The 27,011-nt window shown below is 40.7% G+C and overlaps 1 protein-coding gene across 1 annotated transcript in view; it reads right to left on the bottom strand.

The window, feature by feature from the left end:
• Positions 1-26,239, bottom strand: part of RASAL2 (RAS protein activator like 2) — a 184,872-nt gene extending 158,633 nt beyond the window's left edge. Inside the window, exon 1 of the mRNA XM_077825004.1 lies at positions 25,633-26,239. Coding sequence (XP_077681130.1) covers positions 25,633-26,239 — 607 coding nt within the window. The remainder of the gene's footprint in view (positions 1-25,632) is intronic.
• Positions 26,240-27,011: the final 772 nt, after the last annotated feature.

Here is a 27,011-nt window from a genome sequence, read left to right as displayed (position 1 = left end):
ACACTTCTCCCTGGAGAAGGTGGAGGCAGAGGGCTTTTCTCAGGGGGTCTAAGGGCCAGAGCTAAATATCTCCCTGGGGTAAAAGTGGTTTGATCTCCTCCCCTTAGCATATTCCCTTCTACTCAATTCTACCCCTCTCTCCCTGCCCCCTATTCTCCCCTTTCTATTGTGCTTCCTCTTTCCCTCCTGTGAACTACCAGTAGAGATAAAGCCTGCAGCTGCAGATGCTGTCCACTACCTCATTTTACTGCACAATTCGCTCTCTCTCTCTCCTAGTTAGCCAGCAGTGGTGCAGGGAGAAGGAAAGAGAAGCATCCTGTCTGTTTCAAATTGCAGCTCTACAGTGGCCCCAAGCAGCTGGGAGGAATAACCTTAGAGGACACCCTGCTCAGCTCCTGCAACCCCTCTGGATGCACAAGATTCCAGTGCAGTTGTCGGATTGTATTTGGGCTAGGGACCAAATGCTTGTGTGCCATGACCAATGTATGACATTTGGCGGATCTATTACCAAAACACCCCTCAAAGACTGCCTTATTCCATTCCCTTGACAGCAAACCATCACCACTAGCCAAACATAAAACTCACTTCATATCTGTAATTCCAAATGGCCTCTTTACAAATTGCTTGTTTATTATGTTAGAGAACTTCCTTTAAATTGAAACAAAAATGCTTAGTTTATCAGTACAGTTTATTCCTGTTTTCATTTTATTCTCTGATCTTGAACTTCTATAGATAATTTAATCCACAAATAGAATCTTGCTACAAGATTCCAGCTACCTCTTGATTTGAAACTTGATTGGAGTTGGATCTTCTTACCCTAGCAACGCCATTTAATACTGCAACATATAAAACCTACATCAATGAACCATTATCCTTTAGTGAAGCATGATCAATCAAGTGCTACCTTGGGATTCTCAGTGTACTAAAACTCTTGATGAAACTGCACAATTGGATTTAATATGGAGGGGAGATCTTCTTTCCTTAGGTCAGTCCTGATCTAGGAAGCATTAAGCAAGATCTGGGGTCCTCAACCCGAGTGGGATGAGGGGCAGGGATGTTTCACAGATATCAGAGAATTATGTGGGGTATTGGCAGGGAAAAGATTGAGGAATGCTGGGCGAGTGTCAAGAACTAACTGCTGAATGGTGAGGGCTGGGTGTCACAAGTATACCAATACAAGTTAAATACCAATTGGGCAAATGAAAACATTAGGCTGGATGTTATCTCAGTGCAGTTTAAACAGCTATAAAGCCTAAACCTTTCAAACACTTTCATCCTGTTTTGCTGCAACAAAACAAATACTGAATGCTAGTATTTAGGAGTCAACCCTCCACATGGTGCTTTCATGGAATGGACCTCAGGTTTCCCATTTATTTAAAAGAAAAAATCCTGCCCTATAGAAAGAGTTGCCTGTCTGAGATGAGTAAAGTTTGGTGTTCTAAAGATGAAAGCCTGTGGATTTCAATGGTTTTCAAGCTGGACGCGTAGGAAATAAGGAATCTACATGAAAACCTGATGGCTCTCATTTGCTTCCCAGAAAAATAGCTCAAGTATTTTAGGTATTTTCCACCTCCTGGACTCTGAACAAACATGCATCTTGAAGTCTGAGACTATATGAGTTTTGAGAGGATACAGTGAGACTACAGATATTCCAACCACCATGGCATAGATGTGTGTGATCTTACTGAGACAGCATAATGTTTTTCACTTAGGTGGAGGGGGCATTGTTCCTTGCATTCATAGGGTATTATCCAAGTCATTCAAGCATATGAACTTCTCTTATCCACAGAAAGCATCAAACTGCCTTAATGTATTATTCCAGCAGACTCTAATAGATTATAAAGAAGCCTCCCACCAGGTCCCCATGCTATTTTGGAAGACCTTCCCAGTTTTGGTATCTTACAAATGTTTTAACCAGAGTCTAGAACTGGCTATTATCCACCACTTAGTGGATTTCACACACTTCAAATAAACAAATAAAAAGACCATCTCCCCTGCCCTCCAAATCTTTCTCTCTCCCTGCAGAATCTGCACACATTTTAGTAAAGAAACATTTGGACCATGCTGAGGAGGCTTTTTTCAGTTAAAAGATGTCTAGTGAGGAAGGTCCAATGAAGTCATAATTTTTGGGGGGTGGGGGAGGAGGGACTGGAGAAATTGAGGATGAATGTGATGGGGATTCTGTTCTGTATTACTCAGTTTTGCACAACAAATAAAGTCTTTCCATTGCTGTTAATCTGAATCACTATATTTAGTCCAATGAGTGGAGATAATAGGTTTTAAAATACCCTTTTCTCAAATTCCAGCTTTAAGGATTTTTTGGGGTAGTTTACTTTATCTAGGGAAACTAGTCTCAGATGCAATAACTGGGAAGGAGATCAGGCTTTTACAAAAAAAAGAAAAATCCACTTTGGTTAAGGATAAGGAGCCGACAACTGATCTGATCATGGTTGGACAGTGAATCACTCTCAGCTCAGATGAAGGATCACATGCCTCCTGACTCAGTGTTTTGCTTTAACTACTACCACCACATGACCTAAATATTTTTAAACCAAAGCTCAGTTTTAGTCAGAATACCATACAGTAGCTGGACTGATTTTGTGCCTGCATATTATCCAAGGGAGAATAGGAATGGAAAGAACTTGCAGCCAGAGGGAACAGGGGATAGACTGGAGAATAGCACTGTCACCAGGAAAAGGCAGGTCTATGTGATCGGGGACTCTTTACTGAGAAGAATAAACAGACCTGTAACCAGAGCTGATCCAGAGAATAGGAGGGTGTGCTGTCTTCCAGGTGCTAAGATACGGGATGTAGACCTGAGGTTGAAAAGGATCCTAAAGGGAGCAAGAAAGAATCCCCTAATTATCCTTTATGTAGGAACAAATGATACGGCTAGATTCTCGCTGGAAAGTATTAAGGGAGACTATCCTAGGCTAGGGAAGACGCTTAAGGAAATCGAGGCTCAGGTGATCTTTAGTGGGATTCTGCCTGTTCCTAGAGAAGGGCAACAAAGGTGTGACAAGATTATGACTATCAACAGATGGCTTAGGCAGTGGTGCTATAAGGAGGGCTTTGGGATGTTTGGCCACTGGGAGGCATTCATGGACAGAGGACAGTTCTCTCGGGATGGACTTCATCTGAGTAGGGAAGGAAATAGACTTCTAGGATGGAGGCTGGCACAACTGATTAAGAGAGCTTTAAACTAGGAATTTGGGGGAGATGGTTGGGAGATGTCCAGGTAATCTCCACGCCAGATTTTAGCATTGAGAGGGAAGAAAACAAAGTAAGAGAGGATACAGCCGTGGGTAGGAGAACGTATATAAGGAGGAAGGGCAGTGTAGATACCAGTCTAATAGGTTATACTGGCTGTAGAATGACCGTGCCTAATAGGGTACAGAATGTGAATGAGGCCAAACAGCAAAAATTAAGATGTTTGTACACCAATGCGAGGAGCCTAGGTAACAAAATGGAGGAAATAGAGCTACTGGTGCAGGAAGTGAAACCAGATATTATAGGGATAACAGAAACATGGTGGAATAGTAGTCATGACTGGACTACAGGTATTGAAGGGTATGTGCTGTTTAGGAAAGACCGAAATAAAGGTAAGGGTGGTGGAGTTAGCATTGTATATCAACGATGAGGTAGAATGTAAAGAAATAAGAAGCAATGGAATGGATAAGACAGAGTCCATCTGGGCAAAAATTACATTGGGGAACAAAACTATTAGAGCCTCCCCTGGGATAGTGCTTGGGGTGTGCTATAGACCACCGGGATCTAATTTGGATATGGATAGAGCCCTTTTTAATGTTTTTAATAAAGTAAATACTAATGGAAACTGTGTGATCATGGGAGACTAACTTCCCAGATATAGACTGGAGGACGAGTGTTAGTAATAATAATAGGGCTCAGATTTTCCTAGATGCAATAGCTGATGGATTCCTTCAGCAAGTAGTTGCTGAACCGACTAGAGGGAATGCCATTTTAAATTTGGTTTTGGTGAGTAGTGAGGACCTCATAGAAGAAATGGTTGTAGGGGATAATCTTGGCTCAAGTGATCATGAGCTAATTCAGTTCAAACTGAATGGAAGGATTAACAAAAATAAATCTGCAACTAGGGTTTTTGATTTCAAAAGGGCTGACTTTCAGAAATTAAGGAAATTAGTTAGGGAAGTGGATTGGACTGAAGAATTTATGGATCTAAAGGTATAGGAGGCCTGGGATTATTTTAAATCAAAGCTGCAGAAGCTATTGGAAGCCTGCATCCCAAGAAAGGGGAAAAAATTCATAGGCAGGAGTTGTAAACCAAGCTAGATGAGCAAGCATCTCAGAGAGGTGATTAAGAAAAAGCAGAAAGCATACAGGGAGTGGAATAAGGGAGGGATCAGCAAGGAAAGCTACCTTATTGAGGTCAGAACATGTAGGGATAAAGTGAGACAGGCTAAAAGTCAAGTAAAGTTGCACCTTGCAAAGGGAATTAAAACCAATAGTAAAAGGTTCTATAGCCATATAAATAAGAAGAAAACAAAGAAAGAAGAAGTGGGACCGCTAAACACTGAGGATGTAGTGGAGGTCAAGGATAATCTAGGCATGGCCCAATATCTAAACAAATACTTTGCCTCAGTCTTTAATAAGACTAAAGAGGATCTTAGGGATAATGGTAGCATGACGAATGGGAAAGAGGATATGGAGGTAGATATTACCATATCTGAGGTAGAAGCGAAACTCAAACAGCTTAATGGGACTAAATCGGGGGGCCCAGATAACCTTCATCCAAGAATATTAAAGGAATTAGCACATGAAATTGCAAGCCCATTAGCAAGAATTTTTAATGAATCTGTAAACTCAGGGGTTGTACCGTATGATTGGAGAATTGCTAACATAGTTCCTATTTTTAAGAAAGGGAAAAAAAGCAATCTGGGTAACTATAGGCCTGTTAGTTTGACATCTGTAGTATGTAAGGTCTTGGAAAAAATTTTGAAGGAGAAGGTAGTTAAGGACATTGAAGTCAATGGTAAATGGGACAAAATACAACATGGTTTTACAAAAGGTAGATCATGCCAAACTAACCTGATCTCTTTCTTTGAGAAAGTAACAGATTTTTTAGACAAAGGAAACGCAGTGGATCTAATTTACCTAGATTTCAGTAAGGCGTTTGATACCGTGCCACATGGGGAATTATTAGTTAAATTGGAAAAGATGGGGATCAATAGGAAAATTGAAAGGTGGAAAAGGAATTGGTTAATAGGGAGACTACAGCAGGTCCTATTGAAAGGTAAACAGTCAGGCTGGAGGGAAGCTACCAGTGGAGTTCCTCAGGGATCAATTTTTATTACTGACCTCGGCACAAAAAGTGGGAGTGTGCTAATAAAGTTTGGGATGATACAAAGCTGGGAGGTATTGCCAATTTAGAGAAGGACAGGGATATCCTACAGGAGGATCTGGATGACTTTGTAAACTGGAGTAATAGTAATAGGATGAAATTTAATAGTGAGAAGTGAAAGGTTATGCATTTAGGGATTAATAAAAATTTTAGTTATAAGCTGGGGACGCATCAATTACAAGTAACGGAGGAGGAGAAGGACCTTGGAATATTGGTTGATCGTAGGATGACTATGAGCCACCAATGTTATATGGCCGTGAAAAAAGCTAATGCGGTCTTGGGATGCATTAGGCGAGGTATTTCCAGTAGAGATAAGGAGGTTTTAGTACCGTTATACAAGGCACTGGTGAGACCTCACCTGGAATACTGTGTGCAGTTCTGGTCTCCCATGGTTTAAGAAGGATGAATTCAAACTGGAACAGGTACAGAGAAGGGCTACTAGGATGATCTGAGGAATGGAAAACCTGTCTTATGAAAGGAGACTCAAGGAGCTTGGCTTATTTAGCCTAACTAAAAGAAGGCTGAGGGGAAATACGATTTCTCTCTATAAATATATCAGAGGGATAAATACCGGAGAGGGAGAGGAATTATTTAAGCTCGGTACCAATGTGGACACAAGAACAAATGGATATAAACTGGCCACCAGGAAGTTTAGACTTGAAATTAGATGAAGGTTTCTAACCATCAGAGGAGTGAAGTTTTGGAATAGCCTTCCAAGGGAAGCAGTGGGGGCAAAAGACCTATCTGGCTTTAAGATTAAACTCGATAAGTTTATGGAGGAGATGGTATGATGGGATAACATGGTTTTGGTAATTAAATATTCATGGTAAATAGGCCCAATGGCCTGTAATGGGATATTAGATGGGGTGGGATCTGAGTTACCCAGGAAAGAATTTTCTGTAGTATCTGGCTGGTGAATCTTGCCCATATGCTCAGGTTTAGCTGATTGCTGTATTTGGGGTCAGGAAGCAATTTTCCTCCAGGGCAGATTGGAAGAGGCCCTGGAGGTTTTTCACCTTCCTCTGTAGCATGGGGCACGGGTCACTTGCTGGAGGATTCTCTGCTCCTTGAAGCCTTTAAACCACAATTTGAGGACTTCAATAGCTCAGACATAGGTGAGAGGTTTTTCTCAGGAGTGGTGGGTGAAATTCTGTGGCCTGCATTGTGCAGGAGGTCAGACTAGATGATCATAATGGTCCCTTCTGACCTAAATATCTATGAATCTATGAAACTATGACTTGAAAAATAGAGGAAACATAGAAGGAAGTAACCTACACCAGCGAAACTTAAGTGCTGAAACATCGTAACAATACAAAAATACATTTTTGTAGACCAATGTATTTGAAAAGTCCCTTCTTGTGAGACTGAGGTGAATTTAGAAATGGAAGGCAGCTGAGACGCTGTAAGTAGGTACCAAAATTTCACAGGTGAAGTAAGTTTACTATGGTGAGGGTAAGCATGATTAATTATGGTTAATGCACATGATAATGGCATAGCTAATTAAGTGTCTTCTAGCAGTCCAGGAAGTTTTACACTCTTCCTCCAACTCTAGAAACATGGGAAGGTACATCTTTCATTTGTCTGATCTAAAATAAGAGTGCATGTTAAGTGAGCAAGTGATAAGAATCTTTATTCTAAACTAAATTAAATCAAACATTCAATATATTTTGTTTATTTTCACTGGAATTATTTTTTTTTGAATGTGACTCTTCCTCCTCCAGGTTTGTGGGGTCACAGAGAAAAGGCAAAATTAATAGCCAAAAAGTCACTCAACCACATAGCACACTTGATAATGTTACCTGGGGACTCCTCATGCACCTCCCCTCTTTCTTCCCACTTTCCTCCAATCCCCCACATCCCAGAAAAACACAGGACACCAGGACTAAAACTTTGCTATACTGCTTTACTACTGATACTTATTGGATGCTTAGTGTTAATGTCTTTAATACCTTAAATCCTTTAAGCACAAACATGCTGTTGCTCCTTAATGTATGTACTGTACTTAATGTACTGTATGTTTTCCATACCAATAATGCTGTCCCCCAAACAGGATTTTAAGAATCACGTAAACTTCCTCACTAACATTTTTTTCAAGCTGTTTCTAATTCTGGAAGGAGAACATGTGAGGTTCACAAAGATACATAGATTGCCGGGGAAAAAATAAAAGTACTTACAGTGGGACCATACTGAAATTTACAGATGATGGCTTTATTTAAAGAGCCCTGATAACATCTGATTATTAAATGCAGTTTCACAGCATGGCCGTTAGTCACTAGAGCCAATCTGATTTCTGAGGAAAGAAAACTAACTGTTCTTGGTTGAAATGTTTTCATCTAGTTTGGGAGTGGGGTTTTACAGAAGGGAAGAGAAATAACCCCCATCTGTGCTTTTATCAGTTATCGCTGAAATTCATCTCCTTCCATTGGGAAGTACAACTTACACAGGCAGCATACAGAATTCTTAGTTTTCTGCAGAAATTGTATGCTGCCACGAGGTGGGTGGAAGGGATACGGAGCGTTCATGTACACAAGGGATTATTATCTAGAACCAACTTGGACAATAGAAGGAAATGCTTCTCAAATGTAACTGTAGATAGCTGTTCTTCGTGTGGCTTTAGTTAAAGAGCTACTTCTGTGCCACTGAGCACAATGAGATCTCAGAGTGTAAACAGTCACACAACATAAGAACGGTCCCACTGGGTCAGACCAATGGTCCATCTGCCTTGTATCCAGTCTTCTGATGGTGGCCAGCTCCAGATGCTTCAGAGGGAATGACCAAAACAGGGCAATTATTGAGTGATCCATCTTCTGTCACCCATTGCCAGCATCTGTCAGTCAGAGGCTTAGGGACATCAAGAGCATTCGGTTGTGTCACTGACCATCTTGGCTAACAGCCACTGATAAGTTCATGCAGGATAGGTTCAATTCTTTTTTGAACCCAGTTATACTTTTGGCCTTCACAACATCCCTTGGCAATGAGTTCCAAAAGTTGACTGTGTTGTATGAAGAAGTATTTCCTTTTGTTTGTTTTAAGCCTGTTGTCTATTCATTTCATTGGGTGACACCCAGTTCTTGTGTTATGAGAAGGAATAAATAACACTTCCTTATTTACTTTCTCCACTCCAGTCATGATTTTATAGACCTCTATCATATCCCCCTCTTTTCCAAGCTGAAAAGTCCCAGTCTGTTTAATCTCTCCTCCTATGGAAGCTGTCCCATACCCTTAGCCCTTCTCTGTATCTTTTCCAGTCTAATAGATCTTTTTAATAGATGCAACCAGAACTGCATGGAGTATGCAAGGTGTGGGTGTACCATGGATTTATATAGTGCGTTATATTTACTGTCTTATCTATACCTTTCCTTATAGCTTCTAACATTGTTAGCTTTTTTGACTGTCACTGCACGTTGAGAGGATGTTTTCAGACAACTATCCACAATGACTCCAAGATCTCTTTCTTGAGTGGTAACAGCTAATTCAGATTCTATCATTTTGTATGTATTGTTCTGATTAGGTTTTCCAATATACATGACTTTGCATTTTCGACATTGATTTTCATCTGCCATTTTGTTGCCCAGTCACCCGGTTTTGTGAGATTCCTTGGTAATTCTTTGCAATCTGCTTTGGATTTAACTGTTTTGAGTAATTTTGTATCATCTGTAAACTTTGCCACCTCACATTAGTCCTTTTTCCAGATCATTTATGAATATGTGGAACAGCACTGGTTCCAATACAGATCAACGGGGTACACCGCTATTTACCTCTTTCCAGTCTGAAAACTGATCATTTATAACCACTCTTTCAGACAACTGAAACAAAAAATATAGGAAAAAATCTCAAGCTGTTCTTAATTCTCCATTATAAAAAACACTTAATATTTCAAAGGTAGAAATTTTTTCTGCCTTTTTTAAATTAAAAGGTTTGTATTAATATTACACGATCTCTTGATATTAATATCTAGTTGACAAACCATTATCTGTATGCAGTGGCTTGCTTCCACAGAAAAATAGCTATTTTCATGTACTTTGTAGATGGTACAATTTGTTCTCTTGTACTAGTATATGAGAGTCTCAAGCATAAGACAGAGATCTGCTTCCCCTTTATTATGAATCCTGGAGTGTCAGAGCACAAAGAGGCTGGAGATGCAGGATAGGTACACAGAGGCTGAGAGGACACTACAATAGAACTGCAGGGAGAAGTGTTAAAACAAGTTTCAAGCACTTGGCACAGAAGCAAGAAGTGTAACAAAAAACACAGATCTGAGCTAACAGCCAAAGAGTTGAAAAACAAAGAGCAACTCACCTGATAAGGAATCTTAGGGTATGTCTATACTACCCGCTGGATCAGCGGGGGTCCATTTATCATGTCTAGTCTAGACGTGATAAATCGATCCACGAGCGCTCTCCTGTCGACTCCTGTACTCCACCTGCGCAAGAGGCACCGGTGGAGTCAACGGGGGAGCAGCAGTAATCGACTCACTGCCGTGAAGACACCGCGGTAAGTAGATCTAAGTACTTCGACCTCAGCTACGTTATTCACATAGCTGAAGTTGCGTAACTTAGATCGATCCCCACTCCCCCAGCATAGGCCAGGCCTTAGTGTATGTAAAACAGACAATGTATCCTCATTTCACAACTTCCATACAATCATATAGGTTGATACCCCCCATAAAGAGAGAGATGTCATGACTAGTTAGGGAAACCTCAAATGACAACTACAATCATGTTGGGTATCTTGTTTCAGTTCCTAGTTAATTCTTAAAGTTTGCTCAAATATGCAAGCTCCTTTCTCCCCAGCTGTAGCTTAATCGTATTACTACTTGTTCTGTCCTCAATGACAACAATTCATCCCTCTCCTTTTCACAACATCCTCTCCAAGAACAGCATAAAACTTGAATTGAAATCGTGAGTTACACATTGACGTGCTTTCCAGCCCTGAAGCAATGAGCCATCATGACAACCAGAAAAATCATTTCCTTTTCTTTATTTTCTAAACTCTCATGTGATTAAAGTTCATTAAAATGAAAACTGCCTTGAATTTTATTTTATACATTAATGGCCATGCTTCCATATCTCTAGGCTATTACAGCATCTCTCTTTGTGCATTCTTTGGGCATTAGATGTGCCAGACTCCAAGCTGAGCAGCAACTGATCTATTCAATATCTCCAAACATTTGTACATTGATCTGGCTTTATTTTAAAAGTGTGTTCAAAGTTTGTTCACCTCAGGTACACCTGCTAGGCATGTTTGGGTGTCTTAAAAAGAATTGCAAAAGCATCACTATAGTTATAAGTCAGTAGGCGTTTTCTTCATACACCCATATCTAGGCACATTATTTGGACTGAAGTTTCCTGTGCTTGATCTTGAGTTCTTTCGAAAAGTTTGGTAAATATCAAAAAATCATTTTTGATAGACACGAACAGGGCATTTTAAAGACACACGTACTTCATAGATGGCAAGTGCCTTTGACATACCTGAAGACATTTGCACTTTTTTTTCTATTTTCTGCAGTGTTTGCATTCCACCATGTGTATTCAGAGCTCTGCTATTAAAATAAACATAGCTATGTCTATTTGAACATGCAGTACTCTCAAGCATGAACATTCCAGTTAAATATGCAATACAGCTATTTGACTCATGTTGTACAAGAGTGTTTATTTCAATCTGCAATCAGTTTTGTCTCCTTTCCTTCCCCCTTTTAAGCAAGCAAACAAAACAAAAAAACCAAACAGTTGACAAATATTAAATCCATAAAAGTCAGAAAATTTGAATTTATGGTTTCCATGGCAACCATTACTAAGCCACACTGAAGATGAGTTGTTGCATATCTATGCCCCTATGTTGTACAATGCAGGCACGTACTTATACAATTAGTACCATAGAGTGTAATTCAAAATGCTACATATGCACAAGGAGTCTGAGCTATGGTTGCTGTGCAAATCATACATTAATTTCTCGATTAGTGTATTTAAACTCTCAGCTATGATACTGCATAATAAAATTCAGTATGATGCATTCTACATGGGAATGAATCTGTAGTCTCTGAGGGAAATTATAGAAGCCTAATGGCACTCAAAAGCAGTTACTGTTTACTGGGTGTGCACCTGTGTGTACAGTTTCTTTCAATCTGTAACAGAGAGCCATGCAGGTGGCAGCTATAGAAGGTTCCAACAGAAACTATACAGTGAAGCAGAAAGTATAATCCCTAAAGATATTCTGTTTTTTTAATTCTAAGAATTAAAGGAAGTGACTCAATCATAGGGTTGCCAACCCTACAGGATTGGCCTGGAGCCTCCAGGAATTAAAGATTAATCTTTAATTAAAGATTGTCATGTGATGAAATCTCCAGGAATACATGCAACCAAAATTGGCAACCCTAATCATCAGTCACTTGACAATGAGGATACTTTCAGGTGCTTTTCTAGCATGCAGATATTTTGCATGTCTACTCATGCTGGCTCTGTCTACCCCACTTCTCTAACAATTTCAGGGGCTTCAGACTCTTCAAAGCGGATATGAACAAAAAGTACATGCCTGCCTGTTTATTCTTTCCATACCCACTCTACATCACTATTCTGCTGTAAAAAATGATCCTCAAACAGCATATCCTGTCCAGTAATATGACAGGCTCTGCAGATCCCTTTACAATAGCTTTACTATTACAATATCTTCTGTTAGTCCCTGACCTTGCACAGTAATCCACAGTGAAATCCATAGGAGTTGAGAGTATTCAGCACTTCCCACGATTGGGCCCTTAACAGGTTCCAAAGGCCTTTCCCACCTGGACAGCTTGATTAAGGAAAGGATTTTACTATGCACACACATAAATCAGATCCAAAACTAGGCAAAGCTGGAGCTTGTTCTCAGTTGTAATCAGGATGCATGCCAGTGGCACATATGAGGGCAGGTCTACACTACCGCTTATGTCTCTCAAGGTGGAAACCCTCCCCCTCCCACCCCCTCGAGCAACACAAGTTACTGTGACCTAAGCGCGAGACACTCTCCAACAGACATAGCTTCCGCCTCTTGCAGAGGTGGAGTAATTATGGCAACAGGAGAGCACCTTCCCATCAGCATAGGGTCTTCACCAGATGCGCTGTAGTTACACTGATGTAGCGCTTTTAGTGTAGACCTGCCCTAACTCTTGTGATTGACAAAGTTCAGCAACGAAAATCCCATGTGTTCAGATGAACATAATTACTAGCTGCTTTCTCACAGAATCAGAACCATTACTCATTTTCCCTATCATTCCCTTACAAAACTAGCTCAAGACTTCAGATATGAGAAAAATCACACTATCACTGAAAATTGCCTTATGCTGATAGAAAGTCCAGTAAAGAAAAGGACAGTCATTCTAAAAATACGGTGGTTTAACAATGTTTATTTTTATGCAACTACAGTTGCATTGACAGGAAACTCAGCACCTCAACGTTTCAGCAACACAACAGCCCAGGCTAAGGTTTTAAATTCTTAGCAACAGATGTTTGAAATCAGTAGCATTTTAGTACACCAGATTTAAACACACAGATCCCTATCTTCCTAATACAACATATGCAGAAGTTAGTTATTAAAATAGCCTTTCCTTATAGGATCAAAATTAGATGGTAAAGAAAAAGTGATTTGAAAAAGGAAAACTGCAAGCCAGTAACTGGGAGATGTCCAAATCTGCCTCTGCACATCTTCACTCCTCCTTCCATTCCTGTCCAGCTCCCTTAGAGTCTATTGAGAGTGTCACTAGGTGGAGAGTGATGCACAGAAAGAATGGAGTTTGGGAAACTCTTCAGTAGTGAAAGCTTAAATCCATGTACAGTATTGAAGCATGGCTGCCAAGAGTCAACTCTTTTTAAAGAATAGTTCTAATAGAAAAAGTGACTAAAAATGGCACCTTTCCATCAGTGGAACTGTTCACTGTGGGTATTCGGTTGTATCAACTTGCTTTAAATAATAAGTTTTTTTTACTACTGTCAGCCCTTGAGAATCAACAGGCTAATGAATTGGATTATTGGCTCATGATCATCAAGAGAACTGTTAACTCAGTTTCACCTTTGAGTCCTACTAAAGATTACATAGTCATAAACGTAACTGAGGGCAACATTTGGCCTATGCAATCTTTACTAAGAAAGCTGCATGAGCTAGGATACCAGTTTAATTTACAGATTTCAGACTGACGGTTAGAAAAAAATCTTTTAGCTTGTAAACAAAGTGCATTTATTAGCAGCATCATTTAAACCACAAACTTGGAAGTTCAAGTTTAGAATAATTTTTTCAGAAAATAACTTCACTTTAAATACCTCTGGGACTTGAAAGAAATGCCATGCAACTCAAGAATAGCAATCTGAAGGGGCAGCTCCATCAAGAAGTTAAGATTTGGTATGCCCTCTTAGCTTTGAAATTTCTTCTGAGTGCTAAACCCCATACTCCTGGCCTTATATGTGGAGGAATTATTTTAAAATGGGATTTCCTGGGTTATATCTATTTTCACACACACACAGATTATATATATATAAAATCATAGAAATGTCAAACTGGAAGGGACCTCAATAGGTCACCTAGTCCAATCCCCTGCTTGGAAGCAGGATTAAATATTATCCAGAACATCCCTGACAGGTGTTTGTCTAACCTATTATTTAAAACCTCCAATGACAGAGATTCCACAACCTCCCTAAGTAATTTGTTCCAGTGCTTAACCACCCTGACAGTTCGGAAGTTTTTCCTAACAATTTATCAAAATCTCCCTTGCTGCAATTTAAGCCCATCATTTTTTGTCCTATACTCAGTGGCTAAAGAGAACAATTTATCACCCTCCTCTTTATAGCAATCTTTTAAATACTTGAAGACTTAAGTCCCCCATCAGTCTTCTCCAGACTAAACAATCCCAATTTTTTTTCAATCTTTCCTCGTAGGTCATGTTTTCTAGACCTTGAATCATTTTTGTTGCTCTCCTCTGGACTTTCTCCCATTTGTTCACATCTTTCCTGAAGTATGGTGCCCAGAACCAGACACAATACTCCAGCTAAAGCCTTATCAGTGCTGAGTAGAGTGGACAAATTACTTCTTGTGTCTTGCTTACCACACTCCTGCTAATACATCCAGAATTATTGCTTTTTTTTTTTGCAACAGTATTATATTGTTGACTCATATTTAGTTTGTGATGCACTATAACCCACAAATCCTTTTCTGCGTAACTACTTTCTAGGCAGTCATTTCCGATTTTGTATTTGTGCAATTGATTATTCCTTCCAAAGTGGAGTACTTTGCACCTGTCCTTGCTGAATTTCATCCTACTTATTTCAGACCATTTTTTCCAGTTTGTCAAGATCATTTTGAATTCTAGTCATGTCCTCCAAAGTGCTTACAACTCTAACCAGCTTGGTATCATCTGCAAACATTATAAGCATACTCTCTATGCCATTATCCAAATCATTTATGAAGATATCTTGACCCCACTCAATTTGTCCTTCCAGCTTGGCTGTGAACCATTGATAACTACTCTCGGAGTATGGTTTTCCAACCAGCTGTACACCCATCTCATGGTAAGTTCGTCTCTCTAGGCTGTATTTCCCTAGTTTGCTAATGAGAAGGTCATGTGAGTCAGCATCAAAGGCCTTACTCAAGTTAACATGTCACATCTATGGCTCCCCCCATCCACAAAGCTTGTTACACTGTCAAAGAAGGATATTAGGTTGGCTCTATGTGATTTGTTCTTGACAAATCCATGTTGATTGTTACTTATCACCACATTATCTTCTAGGTACTTACTAACTGATTGATTGATTATTTGCTCCATTATCTTTCTGGGTACCAAAGTTAATCTGACTGGTCTATAATTTCCTGGGTTGTCTTTAATACCCTTTTTCATAGGTACCACATTTGCCCTTTTTCAGTCCTCTGGGATCTCTCCCATTCTCTACAAGTTCTCAAAGATAATCACTAATGGCTCAGAGTTCTCTTCAGCCAGTTCCTTAAGTATTTTAAGATGTATTTCCTCAGGCCCAGCGAACTTGAAGACATCTAACTTACCTAAGGGCTGGTCTACACGGCAGCGCTTTAACGTGGCTTGTGTGGTTGCGGCACAAAAAACTGACCTCCACGAGGGGCATGGCTCCCAGCAGTGGTGCATTGTCTACACTGGTGCTTTACGGCGCTAAAACTTGCTGCACTCAGAGGGGTGTTTTTTACGCCCCCTGAGCAAGAAAGTTGCAGTGCTGTAAATTGCCAGTGTAGACAAGCCCTCAGTAATTCTTAACTTGTTCTTTACCTATTTTAGCCTCAGATTCTTCCCTATTTACACTGATGTTTGCTAGGTTAGTCGTCTGATCACTGCTAACCTTTTGGGTGAAAAAAAAAAGGCATTTAGCACTTCGGTCATTGCTACAATTTCTAAAAAAAAGAACAAGGAGTACTTGTGACACCTTAGAGGCTAACAAATGTATTTGGGCATAAGCTTTCGTTGGCTAAAACCCACTTCATCGGACGCATGCAGTGGAAAATACAGTAGGAAGATATATAGATATAGGTATAGATATATATACACACACACAAAGAACATGAAAAATGGGTGTTGCCATACCAACTCTAACGAGACTAATCAATTAAGGTGTGGGCTATTATCAGCAGGAGAAAAAAAACTTTTGTAGTGATAATCAGGATGGCCCATTTCAAACAGTTGACAAGAAGGTGTGAGTAACAGTAGGGGAAAAATTAGCATGGGGAAATAGGTTTTACTTTGTGGAATGATTCATCCACTCCCAGTCTTTATTCAAGCCTAATTTAATGATGTCCAGTTTGCAAATTAATTGCAGTTCTGTAGTTTCTCGCTGGAGTCTGTTTTTGAAGTTTTTTTGAAGGAATATTTCCAACACACCTCTGAACAGCATACTAACCCACAGAAACCTTCCTACCAACACTACAAAAAGAAGGATTCTGCGTGGACTCCTCCTGAAGGCTGAAACAACAGACTGGACTTCTACATAGAGTGCTTCCGCTGACGTGCACGGACTGAAACCGTGGAAAAGCAGCATCACTTGCCCCATAATCTCAGCCGTGCAGAACACAATGCCATCCACAGCCTCAGAAACAACTCTGACATCATAATCAAAAAGGCTGACATCATGAATAGGTCGGAATATGAACAAGAGGCTCCTAGGCAGCTCTCTAACACGACATTCTACAGGCCATTACCCGCTGATCCCGCTGAGAATTACCAAACAAAATTACACCATCTGCTTAAGAAACTCCCTGAAAAAGCACAAGACCAAATCTGCACAGACACACCCCTAGAATGCCGACCCGGGGTATTCTATCTGCTACCAAAGATCCATAAACCTGGAAATCCTGGACACCCCATCATCTCAGGCATTGGCACCCTGACAACAGGATTGTCTGGCTATGCAGACTCTCTCCTCAGGCCCTATGCTACCAGCACTCCTAGCTATCTTCAAGACACCACTGACTTCCTGAGGAAACTACAATCCACCTGTGATCTTCCAGAAAACACCATCCTGGCCACTATGGATGTATAAGTCCTCTACTCCAACATTCCACACAAAGATGGACTACAAGCCATCAGGAACAGTATCCCTGATAATGTCACGGCACTGCTATGGGTACCTGCATGGCCCTACAGTACACCAACATTTTTATGGCTGACTTAGAACAATGCTTCCTCAGCTCTCGTCCCCTCACGTCTCTACTCTACTTGTGCTACATTGATGACATCTTCATCATCTGGACCCATGGAAAAGAAGCTCTTGAGGAATTCCACCATGATTTCAACCATTTCCATCGCACCATCAACCTCAGCCTGGACAAGTCCACACAAGAGATCCACTTCCTGGACACTACAATGCTAATAAGCGATGGTCATATAAACACCACCCTATACCAGAAACCTACTGACAGCTATACTTAGCTACATGCCTCCAGCTTTCATCCAAACCACATCACACGATCCATTGTCTACAGCCAAGCTTTAAGATACAACCGCATTAGCTCCAGTCCCTCAGACAGAGACAAACACCTAAAGCCTTTCTATCAAGCAGGGCTTTGGAGCAGAGCCCGGAGCAGCTCTGGAGCATAGCTCCAAAGCCTTACTATCAAGCGTTCTTAAAACTACAATACCCACCTGCTGAACTGAAGAAACAGATTGACAGAGCCAGAAGAGTACCCAGAAGTGACCTACTACAGGAGAGGCCCAACAAAGAAAATAACAGAACACCACTAGCCGTCACCTTCAGCCCCCAACTAAAACCTCTCCAATGCACCATCAAGGATCTACAACCTATCCTGAAGGACAATCCCTCACCCTCACAGATCTTGGGAGACAGGCCAGTCCTCGCTTACAGACAGCCCCCCAACCTGAAGCAAATACTCACCAGCAACCACACAACAAAAACGCTAACCCAGGAACCTATCCTTGCAACAAAGCCTGTTGCCAACTCTGTTGATATATCTATTCAAGGGACACCATCTATAGGACCTAATCACATCAGACACACCATCAAGGGCTCATTCACCTGCACATCTACCAGTGTAATATATGCCATCATGTGTCAGCAATGCCCCTCTGCTATGTACATTGGCCAAACCGGACATACTCTACGCAAACGAATAAATGGACACAAATCAGACGTCAAGAATTATAACATTCAAAAACCAGTCGGAGAACACTTCAACCTCCCTGGACACTCAATTACAGACCTAAAAGTCACAATTCTTCAACAAGAAAACTTCAAAAACAGACTCCAATGAGAAACTGCAGAACTGGAATTAATTTGCAAACTGGACATCATTAAATTAGGCTTGAATAAAGACTGGGAGTGGATGAGTCATTCCACAAAGTAAAACCTATTTCCCTATGCTAATTTTTCCCCTACTGTAACTCAAAGCTTCTTGTCAACTGTTTGAAATGGGCCATCCTGATTATCACTATAAATTTTTTTTCTCCTGCTGATAATAGCCCACCTTAATTGATTAGTCTCATTAGATTTGGTATGGCAACACCCATTTTTTCATGTTCTCTGTATATATACCTCTACCCCAATATAACACGGTCCTCAGGAGCCAAAAAATCTTACCGCATTATAGGTGAAACCACATTATATAAAACTTGCTTTGTCCTCGAGCATTTCCGTTATTAATAGTCACTTCCCTCCCCATGACTGACCCCTCAGAACCCCCACCCCATCCAACCCCCCACCCCCGCTACCTGTCCCCTGACTGCCCTGATCCCTATCCACACCCCCGCCCCAACAGGCCCCCCGGGACTCCCACGCCCTATCTAACACCCCTGTTCCCCGTTCGCCCCGCTCCCAGAACCTCCGAACCATCCAACTTCCCCCTGCTCCCTGTCCCCTGACCGCCCCCAAGACCCTCTGCCTCTGTCCCAGCCCGGCACGCTTAACACACTGCTCAGAGCAGCATGTCAGAAGCAGACACGCTGACCCACCGGAGCGTGCAGCCCCGCCTCCCAGAGCGCTGCTTTACCACGTTATATCAAAATTCGTGTTATACTGGGGTAGAGGTGTATATACATTTTCCTACTGTATTTTCTACTGCATGCGTCCAATGAAATGGGTTTTAGCCAACGAAAGCTTATGCCCAAATAAATTTGTTAGTCTCTAAGGTGCCACAAGTACTCCTTGTTCTTTTTGCTGATACAAACTAACATGGCTGCCTCTCTGAAACCTGCTACATTTTCTGTTATTGTCTTTCCCTCCTCACTGAGTAATGGGCCTACTCTGTGCTTGGTCTTCCTTTTGCTTCCAATGTATTTGTAAAATGTCTTTGTTACCCTTTATGTCTCTAGCTAGTTTAAGCTTGTTTTGTGCCTTGGCCTTTCTAATTTAGATCTGTATAGATAGATTTTTTAATGAGGAAAAAGGGTAAATAAATGCTCATACTAAGTGCTAGTTACAGAAATGTTTAGGCAACCTTAATCATAAGAAAGGACCCTGTGTATTCTGCAATTCCACAACAGCAGAATTTACCATCTTACCACAGACTCTAAATTTGCATATTGTAAATATTTAAGTTTCAGTACCTTATTGTTGAAAAAAAAAAAATCTTGCAGACATGAATTGAGTGGAAACCAATGCAACTTTGTCCTTCCATGTGTACAAACATCCTGAAACAATAGCTCTTAGGCATATGAATGCTTCTATTCATCCCAATGGATAACTCTGAAGCCTAATACTGGCACATAGATTTAAAGGATAAAAACGCAAAACATATTGTTATACCAAATGGATTGTACCTGCCTCCAACAAACAGTTTGTCCATGCTACCTAACTATACATTTTATTGACAAGTTTAAATGTTGACATTAATTATTTTACAGCTTTTTTAAAACCAGAAGTATTCAGCTGAATGTGTTTGCCCATTATTACTGGTTCCAATCCACACTAGCTTTATAATGACTGCAATAAGCCAGTAATTAACAGTAAAAAAGAAAGACACTGAGAAAAATAAGGAGCTTTTTAAATGCAGTGTCCTAAAGCTGTCAAAAACCTGTAATAGCTCCCAGAAGAGAAATTTCAAAACTGCCTTAGTTCTGAGTTTTCAACATGCCATAAAGCACCATTTATCACCTCTCAGCCACACTAGCGTTTCAAAAACAGGTTTAAATGTGGCTGACGTGGATTATTTCTATGTATACAGATCTAAAAACTAAATTAACAAAATATGGATGCAGCACTAGGTTCATTATTTATAAAACATCCTTGAAACAACTTTAAACCAGTTCAATTTTAACTGTTAACTAAAGTACATGTAAGTAGATTGTGTGCCCTAATCCATCATAGAAACACTGAACAGGAATTACATATAGTTATTTATATAGCACCATAAATGTGCAGGGCACTCAGTCAAAAGATAGTCTGTAAATTTTTTGGGCAGGTATACTTAGGGTGACCAGATAGCAAGTGTGAAAAATCAGGACAGGGGGTTGGAGGTAATAGGCACCTATATAAGAAAGCCCCAAATATTGGGACTGTCCCTATAAAATAGGGACATCTGGTCACCCTAGGTATACTAAGTAATACAATTAAATGCATACAGACTAAACTGTTTTTTATTCAACTGGGAATAACTAAACCACTTTATTGAAAAAGGATCTAAGGGTGTAGACCCAATTAGCTAGTTCTAAATTTCTCTTGGATGGTGATTTTTAATTAAAAAGAGTTTTATAATTCAGAAGCAGCTTTTAAAAGTTAATACAAACATAGCTGCTTCCATGCATACTAAATACCAGACCCTGTCTCCCAAAACAGAATATGAAAGCTTCCTGACTGGGAATTGACAGAGTGTTAAAACTGCTAAATTACTGAAGTCTCTCGAATCTGAAAAGACAGAATCTAAATAATTTGGATGGAAGGATGTCAGGAATGTAGTCTGAGAAATCCAAACTGGACACACATATTGAAGGGGACTGAGGTTGAGTAAAGCTTATCAAATTACAAAGAATGGGGTGTTTTTTGGATAATGAGTTGAGCTTTTGAAAAATCAGGATTGCACCAGAAATGCCCCTCTATTGGTGGTGCCAGGAGAAATAGGGTAAATTCTAAAATCAGCTAAATTATAACTCAGAATCTTTATGCTGAGCAAAGGCATTTTGTCCTGATGAAGCAAAAGGAGGAAGCAATTCTGAAGGAAATACCATAATCACGATGATAACAAGAGAACACTAGTTGTAACGAAACAGAAAAAGACTATAGAATAGTCATCATATTTTTTTTTCTCCAGAACCAAGCAGAGTGAAGTGGAGCAGTTGGAAAATATCCCAACTAAACCTGCTCTGTCCTGCGCTCCAGGTAAATTAGAACAATCAAATGCATATTTTCTGAGAACTTTCTCCTGCTTCAGTGACCTTTAATAAAAAATAATAAAAAAAAAAAAGCTAAGAATGGGAACAGAATGGAAAGTTCCAAAAAAGAAAAGGAGACACAAGAGTTTAACACAGCTTTACTGGTTTCTTTCCTTACCCTGTTTCTGGTTAAATTGTGACTCCTGTTGTATGAGAACATGTACAGTCCAGATGTTTGTTAACTGAAATGATATTTCTCTTTTCTGAGTTGATACATTTACTGTTCTCAGCTTTTTGTAGGTTATAAGTAATGTTCAAATTGAAAGTTAATGGCAAAAAATGTTGAGTCTAAACTCCTTTAGCTTAAGGCCTGGTCCGTGCTACAACCAGTGTGAAGGCCAGTTAATATTATGCCTGGTTCTAAAACAGTTAAATCGAGACACTGTGGCATCTAACAGTGTTTCAGCCATGCCAGAGGCTAATGACATCTCCGTGTTGCTTTCTTCTAACCAGTTCAGGACATTGTGGACAGGGATCTTTAACTGTTCCTGGGTACCAGCTGACTGGTTTGTCTATCTACCGCTCTCCCAAATATCTGTGTGGTAGTCCATCCCAATATGCCTTACCCCATACACAGCACTGCTATTCTGTGTGCAGTCCCGTGGGCATTCTATCTCCTGTTGAGGTACTAGATAGATCCAGAAGAATCCCTTCAGAGAAATTCGGAGTCCTTCCACCATTGAAGGGGGATGACTGGTGCTGTAGTTAGAATGATTTGGCCCATTTCTTCCCAGATAAATCCCACTCTGATGTGCCTTGTGATGGGTTTGGGCCCTTTGGGATGTCACCTGATTTGCTGGGATGCCATGGAGTCAGACTATTCTGCCAGCCTGGGTCTCCTTTACCTGGCCTTGCTGGGTTAGGCTCACAAGCTTTTCCAGACAAGCACATAGGCAGGACCGCACCCAGCTGCACAGAGAGACAGAGATCCACTCTGGATAGGTTCAGCCTTAGGGGCTCGCCACAACACTCTGGTGCCCACTCCCTTTAAGGGGTACAAACCCAGAGGGTTTTATGAAATTTGCCCCCTCCCTCAATGAGGAGGGCGATAAGGACACCTTCTTGCCCGTACCAATTAGAAATTACATAAACTGGATTATAAACAAGAAATACATTTATTAACTATGAAAGGTGAATTTTAAGTGAATACAAGAGAGAACAGACAGAACAAAGCAGATTACTGACCAAATAAAGCAAAACGCGCAAGCTAAGCTCAATATACTTAAGAAACAGGTTACCAAATGTAAATTCTCACCCTAAATGTTATTTTAGGCAGGTTGCAAAGTTTCTGTGGTTCAGAGTTCCAGTTATATTCCTTTTCAGACTGAACCCCTGACTCAGTCTGGACTCCCCCCTTGCCTTCCCTTTAGGTGGCTTTAGCAGTCTTTCTTCTTGGGCAGACAGGCCATGGAGAGGAGTCCCCTCGTTTGCCTTCCTCCCCTTCCTTAAATAGGATTTACATAAGGCGGAAATCCTTTGTTTCCCAAACTTGACCCCCCCCCCCACCCTCCTCCAGTGGAAAGTTACAAGTCCTCCCAGGTAATGTTTAGTATCGGTGACAAGATCACCTGACTCTGTAGTATCACAGCATCCATGAGTCAGTGGCAGCATAGAGTGTCTGCAGAAAGGCCAACCATTTTCACAGGCCATTGTCCTCACTGATGGGTCATCAGCCCTGTCTGGCTTTTCCATTGTTGTATCTGAAGTTTTAGCAGTGGGCGTCACCAAAAGTAGCATAGTTGAAATACAGATACAATATTCCTAATTTCAGATATAGAAGTAATACAGGCATACAAATTGGATAATCACGTTCAGTAAATTATAACCTTTCCAATGATATCTTACAAGACCTATCTTGCATAAAAGTGCATCTCAGTTATGTCATATTCATATCATAAGCATATTTTCATAAAGAATATGGAGTGAAATGTCACATGCCTCTTCAACTCTGCAGTTGAACAACATCTTAGGTAGGCCTCCCCCTCTGGTTAGAAGTCATTGTGACATGACCAAGCAGAGGCTTCTCATACTCCTTTTAATAAAGGCAAGAGGTTTTTTGGGAGGTCTTCAATCCATTTCTTCAAGTCCATTTCTTCAAGTTTTGGGAGGAATACAGGAGACCTGATCATTTCCTGTAATGTAGTCTCTTCAATAGCAATTGAGGAGGTCCATATCAAGATAAGAGGGCTAAGCTGCACATCTGTGCCCTTTGTGGTGTCTCTGTGCACACCCCTTCTGGTCTTAGACCTTGTGTCTTTACCTCTCCTGGGGTGGAATCCTGGGATTCTCCCATTCTTAGACCGGACCCTGGGCTACAGTACCCTGGTGGCTCAACTGTGTTTACCCAGCAGCCTTGCTGGGTTTGGCACCTGTGATTCTTTCCTTTTGTAGTCTGTGACCAGTGGTATAGAGAGATCAGACAGCCTTCTTAACATCAAGTATTGTTTATTTTTACATAAGGAATAAAGCATTTAGGGACAAGGAGTTTAAAAACAAACATTCTACATGCAAGTCTATCTTACCTGAAGGCCTGCCAACCTGTAATGAGGGTCTAGTCAGGCCTAGCTTCTTCAAACATCCCAGCGGGTGCCTGTCTTAGTCTGGTGTCTCTGAATTGTTCCTCTCTCGAGTCCCTTTGCTCATGTCAGTTCCCAGGTTTTTGTCATGCATGTGCAATCAGTTTAGTAGGCTCTGCAGGTCAAGCCACACTTCACAGAGCTATTGGCTCTGGTATTGTCCCATAACAATGCTCAAGGGTTTATTGAAGAATGTCTTATCTTGAGCAACTACACTCCACTATGCTCTCACCCAAGTCAGAATCTTGACTCCCCGAGCCTCCTATGTGGTATGGACTACTTGCCCAGCATCAGCCTGAGCAGCAGCACTTCTTGTAGGGCCCCCCTTTCTGCCCCAATTGAAGATGTATGATCAGTGGTGCAGAAAAGGCCTACCAGAAAATGGACCAGGCCCACTCTGCAACTCCCCATTCACCACTCTAACCCACTGGTTCCCCCCACTATCGCAGTAATCTGCGATTGGACTTCTTGTCTCACACTGAATTAGCAGATGATTGGAGAGGAGAGAAGAGGGACTACTAGTAAGAGGGCTTCATCAGGGCACAAAATCCTAGCAACCCGCTAGGCATTGGAGCTACCTACAGCAATGTAAACAAGGATCAGCAACCCACATTCCACATTTTGGGGATCCAGTGATATTAATCAAAAACTCATCTTGAATAGAATCCCACTGAGTTACAGCCTTACACTGAACTGGGGATACAGTCCCCATTAAATAACTTAATTCTGTCTTTTAGCTGTTTGTTTTAAAGGGATGTGACTGACTCTAATAAAAAAATGCAGTATATAAAATACAAGACCACTCCACTGTAATTAAGAGATTGTAAGTGCCCATGTCAGCAGAGTACATTCTAATAATAAAACAGAGGCTTTCGGAACACAGAGGGCTTGTCCAATGGTCTAAGATGGATCCAGATGTTATCAGGGTTTTAGCATGATAATCTGCAGGATTTTGGAAAACATTACGAGTTTTTAAAAGTAAGAGTTTAAACCCATTTTCATAGCTGCATCGGTTACTTGTGTCAGATCTGCCAGTACTAGGAAGTCAAATGAAAAACCAAGAGTGACAACAGGAGGCAAATCTCTCTCCCTTTTTCTCTTTCGCTTTAAAAGCATTGTTATCAACGGGGTAGAATTAAATGAAATCTCACAGACTGGCATCAAGAAGCTTACTGACCTCAATCCCAGCTCGCTAAACCTTTACAAATGTTCTTGTTCTTGGCATCTAATATACAACATACATGAATTTGGCTGACGTTACAAAACTGTGAATCTGGCACGATTAAATCAATCGGTACATCGTTTAAAGACAGCTTTACTTCCCTCCACACTCCAGTTTGACAGTAGCAGGTTTTATATAACAAGGTACTACAAGTCCTCAGAGTTTGCCCTCAAACAGTGCACACCATATACCCAATTCATTCCAGAGAGCTATTAGTTCCTAAAACCACCAAAAAGACATTTTAAAAAGCCTTCAAATTTTTAAGTGGGTAGAAAATTGTTTGGGCAGTCCTAACCACCACCCTATTTCAATTTAAAGAATTGCACTTAGTGGGTTCACTGTTAAGGCAAGGACAACAATGGAAAAAAGGAAACATTTCAGAAGGCCACAGTAGCATAAACTGCTCTATTTAAATGACACATCAGGGAGCACTCAATTTAACATAGATGCTATCAGCTTCCCCACATTACTAGCCACCAGTAAAATCAGTATGAAGTTACAAATAGCTTTAAATAACTAAAAATCTCTCCAAGGAGCAAGTAACTATGCTCACCTGTTAACCAGCTATAAGGAGAACAAAACAATTCACTGTTACCTGTATTCAAATCAATCTGATTACAGTCCGTCCTCCATTCATTCACTGGCTCAGTGCTGGGCTCCCCTTTTCGGGTCAACATCTTAGAAAAGCCACTTGAAAGCGTAGAGAAGATATCATGGATGAAATATCCCTGTTGCTCACAATCTACTGAGCGCACTGGTTGCAGAAATGGCTTCACACTTCTATTTCTCCAGTGTGGGGCAGGCTCAGACATAGACCTGCTGAATGGAACTCGAAATGGTATACTATCTGCCTGGCTCATCTTCCTTGCTGGGTCTTCCCGGAGATCATCAGCACCACTACTGTCCATCCTCAAAGGGCATTCAATAGGACTTAGCTGATTATGTTTCCATTTAAGACTGTGAGACAACTCTCTCTTGCTCCCCTTCCAGTGAAACCTGGGATGCGTCTGCCATCTGTATGCACCAAGTGACTTTCCTAGGTCTGAAATTGCTTGTTCATGTGTCCTCTTACTCTTCATTTGGTAGTACCATTGATATTCCTTCAAATTAGCTGCAACTTTTGTACTTCCACTCCCCTGTTCCGACAATGATCGTCTAAAGGCTGCAGCAGAGGGACGGTACTGCTTTTTAAACACACTCATTTTTCACCATTCAGCTTTCAGTTTCTTTAACTTACACTTCCTTTTGCTTTACCAATCATACAGCTACAGTTCACATTCGTCAGTACTCAAAAGCATTTTAATGCTTGAGCTGCTTTCTTCAGTAGTGTGGCTACGAATGACAGTAGATGTTCTTCCTGATGAGCTGGAATCAATCGGGTGTCATTTAGATATAGAATTTCACACCATCACTTATTACTCCATATTTCTGCATCTCAGTAGAGTCTTCAACATACAGGAACCCTCGCCTACAGCAAATTGTTCTCCTTCTGAAGATGAATTCAGCTCTGCGAAGTCAGTTGTCACTTCCTGCGCTTTCAGGTTTCTGCACCAAACTTTCAGGAAATGACTAAAAAACCACCAGTCTTGAAAACCCACAATGGGGTTCTGAGCCAATCGTAATTCACTTTTTCACTTTGCAACAACAGTGGGTTAATAAGGGAATGTGGAATTACCTTAACTTAAAGCCACACATTCATGCAGCATGAAGTCGTAGTAAAAAAAATACCAACCCCCCCCCAAATCTAAATTAGCAGTCATCCTTCTTATGTTCAGGACCTGAGAAGTTGGGTACATTAAGTGATAGCTTAAAGCAACATTTAATGCAGAAGAGCAATTCCTGAATAAGTCTGTTCAGTGTATATTTACCATACATATCTTGTCAAACAAAGTATCTCAAAATTCCTTTAGAGAGGCAAAGAGATTCATAAGAATTGGGTGCTGCAAACCTCAGACAGCAAGGCAAAAGCGATGT

This window comes from Eretmochelys imbricata, chromosome 8 (genome assembly GCF_965152235.1).
Source record: "Eretmochelys imbricata isolate rEreImb1 chromosome 8, rEreImb1.hap1, whole genome shotgun sequence".
NCBI lineage: Eukaryota > Metazoa > Chordata > Testudines > Cheloniidae > Eretmochelys > Eretmochelys imbricata.
The sequence above is the reverse complement of the archived record's forward strand: the minus strand, read 5'-3'. Positions and strand labels throughout refer to the sequence as shown.